General features: G+C 36.5%; 1 protein-coding gene across 4 annotated transcripts in view; it reads right to left on the reverse strand.

The window, feature by feature from the left end:
* Window positions 1-15,270, reverse strand: part of PIGN (phosphatidylinositol glycan anchor biosynthesis class N) — a 105,650-nt gene that overhangs the window by 34,206 nt on the left and 56,174 nt on the right. For all 4 annotated transcript variants that reach the window (XM_061131093.1, XM_061131090.1, XM_061131091.1 and 1 more), the window contains 6 exons: window positions 14,641-14,732; window positions 13,218-13,326; window positions 10,725-10,833; window positions 8,295-8,397; window positions 2,344-2,446; window positions 543-629 (listed from right to left, as the gene is read on the reverse strand). In XM_061131093.1, coding sequence (XP_060987076.1) covers window positions 543-629; window positions 2,344-2,446; window positions 8,295-8,397; window positions 10,725-10,833; window positions 13,218-13,326; window positions 14,641-14,732 — 603 coding nt within the window. The remainder of the gene's footprint in view (window positions 1-542; window positions 630-2,343; window positions 2,447-8,294; window positions 8,398-10,724; window positions 10,834-13,217; window positions 13,327-14,640; window positions 14,733-15,270) is intronic.

Here is a 15,270-nt window from a genome sequence, read left to right on the forward strand (position 1 = left end):
AGTGGAAGGAGTAGGCAAAGACAGAAAGCCAGATTGAGAGCGAAGGCAAGAGGAGGAGGAGAGAAGAGGAGCACTGATCTTCCGGGCCTCAATGGTCCAGACTCCACTGTGTCCATTCAAAGGAGACACCTCCTGATGGACACCTCGAAGCCGGTCAGCTTGCTTCCCAAAGCGAGACGGTATTCCGTCACACCGTCTTCCAAACTTCTACTGCTCACAGCTGTGACACAAGAGCGCCTCTCAGGTGATCCGGCAACCTCGTGAGACGTGCTATATTGAGCACCTTATAAAGAACACATGAAAAGAGGCAAACCGAACACATTTGCCTGCTCTATCATTCTTCATGCTTCTCTACAGTTTCAGAAGTTTTTTGAAGTGCAATCTGGACGAGAAAACCGTGTTTGGGAGGGTGGTGAAACAGCCTCCAAGGTTAACACCACGACCACGCGACAGGCGGAACTGCACCCCTGCTCCCCAGCACTGCTCCTGTTCCATTAAACGGGAGGCTGCAGCGCCTTCAAACAAAACTCCAGAAAGGATACAAGGAAGAAGGCCCTGCGGATGTCATCCAGGCAGAGGTCTCGACACTGGGCTACGTCGGTATTGCAGGTGAATTGGATGGTGGAGACCTGCGGGATGAGAAGAGAGATGAACGCACAGACGCAGGCTGCTTCCTTCTACCGCCAGGGCACACTCACTGTCTCAGTTACAGCAGCTGGGAAGATAGCCCGCACTGACACGCAAAAAATAAGAAATCTTTTCCTACACCTTAGTATCACTTAATAAAATCTGCCAAGGTAAAATACATGGTTAATAATATACTGAACAGAGTTGTAGTATTGCCGTATGTGTAACAAAAGTGAGAACTAGGTTTTCCTTAGCCTGTATAAATGTTTCACTTTAAAATCACTATTATAATCCTTCCCTTTTCTAACACCTGATTTCTCAGTTGATCTTCTCAAACTCAAGTATGGGAAGATATTAAAAAGCATGATAAATTAAATGTTTCTCTGTATAAATAAGTAAAACATTTCTGTCCTGGTAAAATAGAAAGTCTCTCAATTCCAACAAGATGGGTGCACTCTTGCTTAACCCCCCTTCCCCCACAAAACAAAAACTCATGGACAACTTTAAAGAGACTTTCCCTTTCTCCCGCTTCCCATGTAATTTTCTACTAAGTTCGGAGGATGCGTTAATCCTCTTCTCTAGAAAAAGACATTATCTTTCAGCTAAAATATAGAATTTAAAAATAACACAACAAGCCTCATTTTTAATTTAATAAGATTTAGTTATTAAAATATTGAATATTTAATACTAAAGACAGTCTACCATTTACTTGAATCTAATCAAAATTACTTTTTATGTATTGCTTTAATACTCCAGGGCTGAACGTTAAAAACCAGTAACTATTCAATAATACTTCAAAAAGTTTCTTCTTTATTGAAATTATTTATTCTAAATCATCAAGTACTCTTTGTGAACTCAACTAGAACCAGTTAAGGATGAATCAATGGATTAACTATGAAAGCATTTTCCTGCAGCATTCATTTTATCTGACCTCAGTAAAACTGTAAATATTCTACCATCAATTTCTTATAAATATCTTCAGTTTTGAAATAAGGGCAAGAGATATAAATCAACTCTCCAGCTCAACATGATAAAGGTAGCCTTAATATTTGGTTGGCTTTTAGCCAATTCAAAGGACATTATGTTGAATAAACAGTCTAAGATTTGGACTGAGGCCACAATCACTAAGGTGACAGAATAAGCATTTTGGATTAGAATAACTAGAAAGAGAAAAATAACCCTGGGAACACATATCTCACTTCATGATCAAATTCATAAATTGATGTGTGGCAACATGAATATTCTTCCAACAAAAATAAATTGAAGGAAAGGAAAATTAAATGTGAAAACAGGGCAACAAGATAACATTCTTTGCCCTCTATTGTTTCACTTATATTAATGGCTTTTTAGAGAGAGTCACAAACAATCTTTAAGAAAAGCCCAACCCATATGTTCATAAAACAATAAAATCATGCCTTTCTATATGAAAATTTCCTTACAAACTGTTTGACTTAATTATTAACTTAATTATTAATATGTTAAGTAGTACAAATTTTTAAGTAGAATTTTTTGTTCTGGCTGTGCTGTGTGGCATGTGGAAATCTTAGTTCCCCAACCAGGGATCAGATCCACACCCCCTGCATTGGAAGTGCAAAGTCTTAACAGCCAGGGAAGTCTTAAGTAGACTTTTTGATGAAATAACATTGCAACTTCCTCATGGGATTGGAATAGAGAATATTTTAGTATTCTCAAATGCGAGGGATTTTGACGAGCTACCTTCTGTTTACAGGAAACAACGGATTGCTGCAGGGTCTCTTGTTCCATGTGTATCCAGACAAACATCAAACATGACAACACTAGCGGAAAGAGAGCTTCATACCTACGGGGTTGGCGGTGGGGGTGGAAGTGAGAGGGCGCAAATGAAAAGAAGAAAATTAAACAAATACAAATGCAAATTAAAACAATTTTGCTAATACTTCTAAGTTACATTATCACAAAACTTAATTTTTTTAGGTTTTCCAGAGGAAGAAAGTAGGAAAAGAAAGCAACATTTAAATATCAACACCAACACCATCTTTTTTTTTGAAATTTATCAAAACTTGAGACCATTACATGTTTAAAATAGTAGAGATATTTAAGTCATTCATAAGGTAAATGACAGAAGTACACAAAAACAGAAAACATAAGACAAAGGTTAAAATTATTAATATAAACAGAACAGCTAGATAAACATTTCAATTTTTTTCAAAAAATAGGTATAATATAGGAATACAAACCTCTCAAAAAGAAAAAAAGAGCCTATAAATACATTAAAATATGTTTGACTTTACTGATAACTGATATAGAAATTAAAAAAGATTCCACAGCCACTTAAAATATTCACTCATGTTAAAAAAATAATCCAGATAAAATATAATAAAATAATAATTATAAAAGTATAATAAATACTTCCTGGAAGGCAATCTAGTATTATGCATCAAGAACCTCAAAACTATTCACATAGTATAATCTAATAATGTTCCTTCTAGGAATTTACCCTGAGAAAATAATCAGACATATGCACCATGAGTCCCACATGAAGACATTTGTGGTAATATGTTTACAGAAAAGAAAAACAAGAAAACAACCTAATATTCACAGGGGAGTTTGGTTAAATGATGCATGGTACATCTTGAGGCTGGTGTATAATGTGGAAATTATAATGTGGACAAAGGAGAAATGTTCATGAGATAACACAGTGTCAGATGCTTTTTCTAATCATTTTCTGCCCTAGTTTAAGACATATTTCATTTCCGTAATCCCCCAGATACCCTACACATGACGGTAGTTATCACACTGCTCTGATCACGTTAATTACTAACACGCCTTCCCCACTGGTCTGGAAAATCTCTGACTAGGCTAGTCTTCTCACCACACAGGTCCAGCTCAGAAGTGTTTGTTGATGAGCTACTTAACTGGGTGGAAATTACAAAACAAAATTAAGCAAACCAAATCAAAACAACCTGTATTTCTCATTCAACTTTTTCAACTACTGAACTCTAATCCATATGGTACTATTTCCTAAACAAGAGAAAGCAAGAAAACCAAAATCCTTTAAATTTGACCACCAATCATAAAACAAAATCCTGAAAACTGGGCAGAAGAAAACATTCAGCTTTGAGAAAGCATATATAAATCACTTGGTATATAAGGTTTTTAATCATCCAAGGATACAAATAGACAATACATATGTGAGAAAACATTATTAGTAAAACAAGTGCAGAAAATACACAAAGCTGTACTGTTTTTGGCCTACTAAAATAGCTTTTGATATTCTTATTTACAAATTAAAGTACAGATACTGTGATGGACATGATGAAGTGCGTCCCCTCATAGGTTGTTGGTAATATTATAAACTGGTGCTGTTCTTAAGACAAAAGTAAAAAAAAAAAGTTCATATTCTATGGCCCACTTATAATACAGCTGAGAAGTGAGCAAAGAAAATAATCTATTAATAACTATATAAAAAGCTTATGCAAAACATGTAGCTCAAAATATTATTTATGATACTAAGATTTAGAAATAAAGTGACCAAAAATAAGGGAATAATAAAAACATCAAGGAGTAGCCATATTACATAATATTAAAAATCTATTAAAATGATTCTTAGGAAGCCTGTGAACCACCTGGGAAAATGCTTCTAAAATTAAGTAGAAAATAAAGACACAAAATAGTACATGGACTATCATTAATACTGTATTAAAAAGATAAGTACAGAGCTAAGACTGAAAGGAAATATGCCAGAACATCAAGAGGAGGGGTAGGGTTAGTATGTGATTTTCTTCCTTATCTCTACTTTGCAAAATGTGATTGTACAATGTTTACAGTGATTAAAAAAAATAACTGAAAAGGAAAGATTTAGAATGCCTGCATCCTAGCCATTCTTGAATATATAGTTCAATTTTCACCTAAGTCCCTGATGGCACCAATTCAATCCCTTTCTCTAGTCATTCTTTATATCATATTATTCACAATTAATTTATGATAATTTAATTGCAGAGTACAGCATGAAAAATGCTGAACTCAATGAAGCACAAGCTGGAATCAAGATTGCCAGGAGAAATATCTGTAATCCCAGATATGCAGATGGACACCACCCTTATGGCAGAAACTGAAGAGGAAGTAAAGAGCCTCTTGATAAAAGTGAAAGAGGAGAGTGAAAACATTGGCTTATAGCTCAACATTCGGAAAACTAAGATCATGGCATTCAGTCCCATCACTTCATGGCAAATAGATGGGGAAACAGTGGAAACAGTGGGAGACTTTATTTTTTGGAGCTCCAAAATCACTGCAGATGGTGATTTCACTGCAGGCATGAAATTAATAGATGCTTGCTCCTTGGAACGAAAGTTATGATCAACCTAGACAGCATATTAAAAAGCAGAGACATTACTTTGCCAACAAAGGTCTGTCTAGTCAAAGTTATGGTTTTTCCAGTGGTCATGTATGGATGTGAGAACTAGACTATAAAGAAAGCTGAGTGCCAAAGAATTGATGCTTTTGAACTGTGGTGTTGGAGAAGACTCTTGAGAGTCCCTTGGACTGCAAGGAGATTCAACCAGTCCATCTTAAAGGAAATCAGTCCGGAATATTCATTGGAAGGACTGATGCTGAAGCTGAAACTCCAATACTTTGCCCACCTGATGCGAAGAGCTGGCTCATTTGAAAAGACCCTGATGCTGGGAAAGATTGAAGGCTGGAGAAGGGGACGACAGAGGAGGAGATGGTTGGATGGCACGCTGACTCGATGGACATGAGTCTGAGTAAACTCCGGGAGTTGGTGATGGACAGGCAGGCCTGGCGTGCTGCAGTCCACAGGGTCGCAAAGAGTCGGACATGCCTGAGCGACTGAACTGAATTGCTGCATTTTATAACTGCCTAACATTGTAAAACAGAGTCCATATTTTATAGAAGTTTACAACTGTTACAGACCTGGGGTATACTAATTATTCTATCTCTATGTCTGTCGAGTGTTCAGGATACTAGAAATGTGAAGAAAAACAACTGTTGACTAATTGAATGAAGGTATACTTTGAGGATAAAAAGAAACATGATCTTAAAAAATATTTGTACTTATATGTGAAATTATTCTTTTCTAATACATAAAAACAGAAATTCCATAGTTCAACAAATAGCACTACAGATATACTTCTTTTCAAAACTATTAAATACAATTTTTGTAAAATGTAGGTGAATAAATCTGATAAAGACAATCTTCTTATGAGACTTTATTTCTTTAGACAACCAATATCTCATATAAAGTCTGTGTATCTGAATTAATAAACTGAAATACCAATAAAATGTCATTATGGGCTCACAGTGTACTTACTAAGTTAGACTAAGTTAGGATATGCTTAGTTTGGTCTCTGTGACAACTGAACAGGGCTGAAAAGACATTCAGTTTATATTACACTTTGTTAAGCAAAGGGATAATCAAAATTTTGGAAGAACATGCTTAACCAACTTAAGAGAACTATTTTCAAGTATTACAATAGCTTCCATTTGCATAAAAATAATCAAATGCTGATTAAAAATGAATCTTCTCTATCCACTTAATCAAGGATGCATTGTTAGAATTTAGAATTTCTATTATTGAACTTTTGTAAAGTAATAAAACTGCATTTCTTTTAAATATCCTATAATTCTGACTATTCACACTTATTTACATAGAGAACCCTCTAGGTTGTCCAAAATAGTGATGTGGAACAATAACAGGTGGACTATGTTTTGCAAAACTGATTTGCCACTGAAAAATGTACTAACTGGAATTATTAGACTCCTGTTTCAGCTGTCTCTGTTTTAATTTTTTTGTAAAGGTAAATATACTTTCTGATGTTGCAAAATATATTTCTTAATACATTCATTAGTAAGGTCACACTCATCATTAGTATTCTGATTTCAGATGTGATTTTTCACTTTTTAGATCTTTTTAAATTAAACATGCTTATGATAATCTGCTTTGGTATCTTTTGACAATGAAATTGATAATTTAAAATACTATAATACTAAAAAAATTTTTTTAATAAAAAATAAAACACTAATACTTTTCCTAATATAAGTCATATGATTAACTCACTCTACACTATGAAATATTTTTGACATAAAATTCAAAGTTAATTACTTTTCCTTCTTTCATTTCTAATCCAGGAAACCAAATCTATTTCTAGATTTGTTTGCATTTTTGAATCTATAATACATTTCTTTAAATCTTTAGATTAAAAGATTTAGATTTCTTTAGAATTTAAAGGTTCAAGAAAAAAAAAAAGGGCTTATTGATCTTTAAGTGACTATGTAGGAGCTGGCACATATTCTGAACGCTCTTAAACATCCACCTCCTGAAGACAACCTCCGGGTGTGATCTTAATGAAACTTGTATGTTGTCTCAAATGGAGGGTTAGAAATGATTTTATCTTCTACTTTTTTAAATCTAGACTAAAACCTTGTGCATATTCTAATTCATATATACTTTAATGGATTCTAATTGAACTATTTATCCTCAAATTTCACCAATAAAGGACAAAAGAGTGAATAGCATTAAGTCTCATTATGTTTATCACTCTTGAGTAAGAATATGCTGATAGACTTCAAGTTTTATTTGAAAATTGAAAATTCTAAGTCTCAAGCCAAGGTGACTGGTGAAAATGTCCATGTTGTTCATATTACATCTTCACAGATATGCCCCAGATCAGGTTCTGGGGGAAAAATGAAAAAACAGGTGTGGGGAACTTTGTTAAGAGGAGACTACGAGAACTCCTGGGTTCTAGATCACTCAGGATGTTAAGAGTCTACTATGAAAAGATTTTGAGAACATCCCTCTAATTCTGAAATAGGAGATATTAGGCTTCCCAAAGAATGAACCCAAGTCTTAGACACAAATTGGCTTTACAAAATCATATATAAACTATTGATAGATGATAATCTATTGATAGCACAATGGTGAATCCCTAGGTTTATTCTAACTGAGATCAAGGTCCTATATTTGGACTGAATTTTGAAACTGAGTAATGTGCTTATTTTCTGCCCCCATAAGGATTTAAGTAAAGATGAAATAAAATTCAAAAGCAAATGAAGAACTCTTTTCTTCAAAGCACACATAGAGAGCATCATTGTTCTCACTGATTTCTAGAGAATGCTTCAGACTAACGCAAATCAAGCTGTTCTTTTTTGGTTTTACAAGAAAACGTCAATCTTCAATGAAAATGTATTCTTTAACTTTTAAGAAAATATTCTAGAAGGTTTCTGAATCAAAAGGAATATTTGGACTATGACATATTTAAGGGTAAATATAAAAGAAAATGTATTCAAAAAAAGAATGAACAAATCAAACATAATTTACAGTGCATGAAAGGAATGCAACAAAAACTAAAATTTTTATAAGTCATAGTTTGAGATTTAAAATTCCTCTACAATCTATCAGAACTTTCTAACACTGTATGTAAGCAACACTTCAGCAACTTCAGGAAATAAACAGAAACACAAGACAACAGGCAACACTGTGAAAACGGCAAGACAAAGAAAACTGAAGAGAAGAGATGAAGGCATTAACAGTTTTTACAGAGTAAAAATGCTTGCAATGTGTTCCTCAAGATTCACATGTTTTTCATTTCCAGAGGATAAATAGGTAGAGAAAGGTCAGTATATCATTTAAAACTTGCTACTAAAAATTAAAATCATAGAACAGTTTATACCCTGTACTTAGAAGTAGGTAGGTCGACATCGAGGACAGAAGAATGCTGAACAATCGATCAAAGAGGAAGGGAGGGCTCAGGAGAGGCATGACGAAGGAGGAGGCTGCAATAAAACAGATTTGGGTGGAGTCAGTACGAGGGACCCAGAGTACGGGGTTTAAAGCTCTGAATAATCTGCTGTCACTTACAGCATTTACTGCTTGTGTGACATTTAAAAGGAAACTACATTTGCCCTACACATTTTTGTAAGACACTTAAAAACTCCATATGTTTAATGACACTTCCTCATTTTAACCATATTTTAGTTCAGATTTTTTCAGTGTATATTCTCGCTCTTCCTCACTGTTATAACTCCTAAGTGAATAATTTATCATTTTCTAATGTAAATAATAAAAAAAAATTACTCAAGATTCAGCAACTTTTCTCTTAATTTAATTCAGACAGAAGTTGATCTTTCCTAAACATCCCCCCGTCTTTCCTCCAAGTTTTCCCACTGCTAAGTACTGCATTGAGAGTTACAGCATGCTAGTTAGAAAAGGAGACAGGAGGAAAGGGGTTCCCCACACAAGGGAGCGGTAACAGGAGTAATCCAAGTGCGGGCCGTCACCCTCCCTCCCAGGGTCAGAAAGCAGATCCGTCACTGGGGACAGCAAATGAACTGGGGCGGGGGCAGTTACCGCTCAGCTGGTAAAGAACCCGCCTGCGATGCAGGAGACCCTGGTTTGATTTCTGGGTCAGGAAGATCCCCTGAAGAAGGGATAGGCTACCCACTCCAGCATTCTTGGGCTGCCCTGAGGGTCAGACGGTAAAGAATCCGCCTGCAATGTGGGAGACCGGGTTCAGTCCTTGGGTTGGGAAGATCTCCTGGAGGAGGGCATGGTGCCTCACTCCGGATTCCTGCTTGGAGGCTCCCACGGGCAGCGGAGCCTGGTGGGCTGCAGCCCACGGCGTCGCAGAGTTGGACACGGTCGACAAACTACGCACAGCTAAGCACAAACCCCCAACCTTTATTCCGGAAGAGAATGTGTGTGACTCCCTGCTACTTCCGGCTGAGACGCCATACGCTGAGCTGCTCAGTCGGGTCCGACTCTGCAACCCTACGGACTGTGACACACCAGGCTTCTCTCTCCGTGGGACTCTCCGGGCAAGAATACTGGAGTGGGTTGCCGTGCCCTCCTCCAGGGGATCTTCCCGACCCAGGGATCGAACCTGCCTCTCTTACAGCTCCTGCAATGGCAGGCAGATTCTCTACCACTAGTGCCACCTTTGGAATTAAATGCTTCAGAGAATGAAGACAGATACCTCGGAGGGCATCCTAGATGAAAGGCTTATAACTGTTTAACCATGGGGCAAGTCTGTTAATCCATTTAAGCGATCTTTTATCATTCTCAGGGAACAGAATAGCATCAGAACATAGTACCATCTGAACACTTTTTTTTTAAATGAAAGAGTAGTCTCACTATTGTCATGCAGAATAAATTTAAATAGTAACTCTAGTAATCAAGATAATTTAAAAGGAAAGGCCTCATAAAGCCTATAATGAAATAAAGTTCATACAGTAAAAACAGTTACATTTACAAGAAACACTTTTTGTCCAGTTCCACTTACACAATGACCAAGGTGTCTGGAAAAGGTGCAAATCAAAACTTTGAGAGATACATGTCTGTTTCCTGTTGTATTTTTACACACCTGCTTGGATTTTAAGAGTAATCCAAGGTAAAACACTCCTATCCTTTAATGCTCTTTGTAAAGCAAAGTTCTACCCAATGATCTTTTTTATTAAAATGATGAACAAAAAGCATTTTTAAACAAATAAAGGTTAAACTGCACATCACATCATTCATAGGCATTACAAACTGTCTTCCTTTTAATGAAAAATTGGACTTCCAGTTTGCTCCTGCCTTCCAACTGGAAGGAAAAGGCAGTCTTTAAACGACATGTTTGCTCCACATGTACATTCTACAGAGAACTACAGAGGAGAACGCTTTGAAACACACAACTGGCTTTATAAATGTGTGATGTGTTGGGAGGTGACTAAGCAGTGTTATTTTTGGCAAGGGAAATACAGATTAAATTTAACTGCGTCCTAGTGCCTGTGTAAGAACTGAGAATTTATGAACTGACATGAAACTTCAGCATAGGAATCTCTTCACAAAACCTTCTTCCCTCCTGGAATCACTTTGGTGTGAATGAATATGCAGCCTTATTATCAAGTTATAAATATTCTCTCAGGAATTCTTATTAACACATGAATGCTCACAAGAGTTCTAATCTGCTTTATCAAATTCTAGCAAGAGACAGAAGTAATAGCTAGCTGTTATTATTTTCTCACAACAAACTTGTTTCATAACAATAATACAGATGTAAATGGATAACTCTAAGATGCACCCTGATGGAAAGTCAGCTCATTTGGTTTGAGTGACCTCTTACCTAGTATCATCCAGCTAACAATCTGATTAAGAAGAGGCAGTCCTTGTTTCTTGAGCAGACTGTTATGGGTGCCATACACAACACACATGGAGAGCACGGTACCCAGCATCTGAAAACACACACAGAAGACGTGAGGGAGGGAGAAGGCGGCGAGCGACCAAGTTACATATTAGAAAATACGCAGAAAACTGCCTGAACAACTGGCATCTGGCCAAAATCCTATTGAAACTGGACCAGCTCACCTTCCTGTGGCCAAGACCAAGAGTCGGAACTCCTGTACGCAGCAAAGGTCCTTCCTTTATAAGCATGAATGAAGTGTTTCACACGTTCAAGAGTGTTTTGGCATACATTACCACACCATTTCTACTTAGGAAGATGTTCTTCATCTTGGAGGTTCCTTAACTCGTGGGCATGCAGAGGGTGGAGTGCACACAGCCTGGTGTGTGCCTGAGTGTCTCCACCTCTGGCTCACTCACAGTCAGGGCTGTTTACACGTTCAGCGCATTCCTGTGGCCCGAGGGGTCACTGGCGCTGAGAACACGAGGAGTGTAGAATTCTTCAGGGAGTACATATAAACTGGTGGAGTTGGTAAACTATGGCTTGTAGGCTGGTGCTTGCTTTTAGAAATACTGTTTTATTGAAATATTGTTTTATTTACTGTTGTATAGTCACTCCCATTCATTTACCTATTGTCAATAGCTCCCTTTGCCCTACAATGGTAGAGCTGAAAACTGACAACAGACTCCATGTGGCACACAAGCCTAAAATATGTACAATCCAGCTCTTCAGAAAAATGTGTGCTGACCCCTGAATTAGTGGATTAACAGCCAGGTTAAGAAATGAGCTAAACTATGGTTGTGAATCAAGTAAACTCTCTTAAAGTTCACATTAGCAACCTTATCACCAAGTTTTATTTACTCATGTTTTCAGTGAATTAAGGAGAAATGCTGTCAATAAATCTATGACACAACCCTAGGATCCTTTCAACTGTAAGACACAGTCTCATTTCAGATACATTAAAATGTGAAAAGACATAAACATATCAAACATATCTTCATATTAAACATATATATATGGTACACAATAGAGGAATGAATGCAAATTAATAAGGTTAATGTAAGAGGGAATTTTTTAAATCAGATTTACCTTATATTTAGGAGCATTTCTAACAAAGTCCATAAGAATTTTAACATGGTATTATTTGTTCCTAAGACTGAGATGCAGAAACACTCACCTTTGTCAAAATGCTCATTATTACAAGTGAATTTTGTCAAAGCTACCATGGTTTAGTGTAAAGCCAATCAGTGTACCAAATAAAATGAAAAGATATGTTTCAATGGCTTGATAGGATCTTTAACAAAAATATTTCTCTTTTTTATATGTTCTCTGTTGTTCTCTAAGAATGAGTTAACATCTTTCATGTTCTGTATATTTCAATTTTTGAGTGTTCTTGGAACTACTATTATCCCAGCTTTACTCTGAGTAAATTTTTTTAGAAGACTCAGATATGTTTTCTTTTTTAATCAATGTTCTAGATGTGGCTTATTTTTTATTGTTTAAAAGGAAAAATAAGTGACTTCCACTCTTATCTACAGTAAAGCTATCATTTTACAGAATATGACATCTATAACCTCTTACCACCCTACTGAATATTGTCTCTACTGATTAAAAACAAACAGACTGAAGCTCTATTACTGAAAATCACACATACAGTACAAAGCGTAGCTAGGAATTAACTCAATTTGGAAACGTCAAGTTCAAAGTTCTCTTCACCACTCTAAAGCCACCAACCAAGGTGAAGTTTATTTTCTCCTAGCATGTCATGTCAAGTCTTATAGTGGCTAATCTTCATATAAATGTACTCAGCGGCTGCTTTACTTACTTATTCTTTCCTGACCCCAAAGAGGACAACACAGAATCTCAGACCAGAAGAAGCCCTTTTCAGTTCAACCTCTTGGTCCATACCTCTTCAGCTCAGTTTAGTTCAGTCGCTCAGTCATGTCCGACTCTTTGCGACCCCATGGACCGCAGCACGCCAAGCTTCCCTGTCCATCACCAGCACCCTGAGTTTACTCAAACTCATGTCCATCGAGTTGGTGATGCCATCCAGCCATCTCATCCTCTGTCGTCCCCTTCTCCTCCCGCCCTCTATCCTTCCCAGCATCAGGGTCTTTTCCAATGACTCAGCTCTTCGCATCAGGTGGCCAAAGTAGACTTACACCTCCTTAATCTCTGCTCTCCAGGCATTTAGCAGCGAAGGGGCAGGGGGCGGCTCCTGTTGACCTTTTCACTATTTTAGAGAATGTGTTTCCTTTATTCCTTCTAGAGAATGTATTTCCATTTAATACCTTAAACAGAAAACTCTCTTCTCAGCTCTTTTAATTGAGTAATAAAAACATGATGGCATCTTAAAAATGAGGTAATTAAATACAACCATAAGGTACATTTTAGCATATCATATATATAATATACTATTGAAAATCTGTAACCCACCTGTAATAGATGTAACACCAGCTCTTCATTTATAAAACTATCTTTTCTTTTTATGACAGATGTTACAACAAACAGGGATAGTAGAAGAACCAGAAAGCCTGCACCCACTCTGTTTTAAAACACAATTCACAATAGAATAGGTAAGTGGCAAATGTCTATGGAAACTATTTATATAATTTTTTTTCCTCTTAGCCTAAGTCCTGTTCAACTGTGTCAACAGTGCTTGAACAGGACAGACAGGGACAGACTGATGAAAGGATGGGAAGGGTCTTTACAGAGACAAGAGAATCAGAGCAACAGGAAGCAGCAAACAGATCAAAATGCTTGAACTCATCTTTGCACACGCTGTTTTCAGTTTAAAACAACTGCAAAATGTTTTCACTTAGTAATCAGTAAGGTATGGTTAACAGAGAATAGTCCTAGAATTCAATACTATTTTTTGAGCTCTGCAAATAAACTGATGTCACAGAACAATTTCTAATCTAGTCCATAATTATTATTCTCACAGAAATGATAATAAATGTATTAATTTATACATAACACATACTTTAAAATTAACACATACTTTAATATTAACATATACTTTAAAATATTGTTGTGGTTTCTTTCAGTTAAAAAAAAATACCCTCATCTATTAAAGATTGAGTTAGACTGCTAAAAAATTTGCTTATACAGAGTTCAAAAGAAAGTAATGAAGATGATTACATGATTAGAAAATAAGAGAGTAAAAGGTTAAGTGAAATAATGATCAGCTTCCCAAGCACATACACACATAGCCAATAGATTATATGATAATAATTTAAAATTAAAAACACAGGTAACCAGTTATTTTACAGATTTGTTTGGGATACATTGAGGGGAAATAAACATAAGAGCAGCAAAGAGAATTCAAGTAAGGTATAAAGAATTTTCTAACAATATATGTGATTAAACATGAGAAAGCTATCAAGGTGCACAGAGATTCCCCCCCTCCCCAGGGGAGGTCTTTATGTTTAAAGTAGAAGAGAATTTCATCTTTCTAAGACATTAAAAATGTGGACTTGCTCAAAGACAAAGACAGAGATTATATCAGTCATCAATAGCTTTTTAGACCTGTTAATTTCAGCAACTGAACATGTTTTTCAAGAGAAATCATTTACTGATTCCCCCAATATACAAGAGCTTCTAGACATTTTTTAAACTGTTGGCAATTTAAGTTACCATTGGCACAATTTCAATTTTTATGAAGGCCCAGAAGCATCTTCAGGGAGTTTCAATGCCTCTCGGGGCCGGGCCAGAACAATGACTCATGGTTTAATATTAATATTTTAACTTCTAGGCTGTTCACATGATTTTAAACTCATGGCCAAGATGTGGTTCATATAGTGTTGATTGAGAAAAACAATTGTATTCAAAAGAAAGTAAGTTAAAATAGTGCCCATACACTAGAAAGATATCTGGCTGTCGTCCTACAACAGGCATAAGTGGGAACACGGCCAGTAGCAAACAGAAGAAAATCCAACTCAGCGAGATGCTCTAAAATAAAGAAAAAAGTTATCTTTAGACACTATGGTACAAACAACTGTCCTCATTGTTTCACAGACTACATGGCTGTGAGACTAGAAGGAAAATTCAAAGCCTTCCATCTGTTTACTCTGAAAGTAATACTGCTACTATCTGTGAAGGATCTGTTAAGTTTGAGGCACTCTATTAAGTATGATTTAGGTATTATCTTTTTTAATTCTCACAATAACCTCAAGAGGTAGGCTATATTATTCACAGTATTTCAGCTTAGGACACTAAGCTCAGAGATGTCAAAGTGTGTAGCACCAGATCTATGACTAGTAAACGAAAGAGCCAGGATTTAAACCTGGATTTAAACTCTTTCAAAGCAAGCACTTCATTCAATTCTTTGTGCATGCTCAGTCATGTCTGACTCTTTGGGACCCCATACTATAGCCCGCCAGGCTCCTCTGTCCATGGGATTATCCCAACAAAGAATACTGGAGTGGGTTGCCCTTTCCTCCTCCAGGGGATCTTCTGACTCAGGGATCAAACTCACATCTCCTGTGGC

The sequence above is a fragment of the Dama dama genome, chromosome 27 (genome assembly GCF_033118175.1).
Source record: "Dama dama isolate Ldn47 chromosome 27, ASM3311817v1, whole genome shotgun sequence".
Lineage (NCBI taxonomy): Eukaryota > Metazoa > Chordata > Mammalia > Artiodactyla > Cervidae > Dama > Dama dama.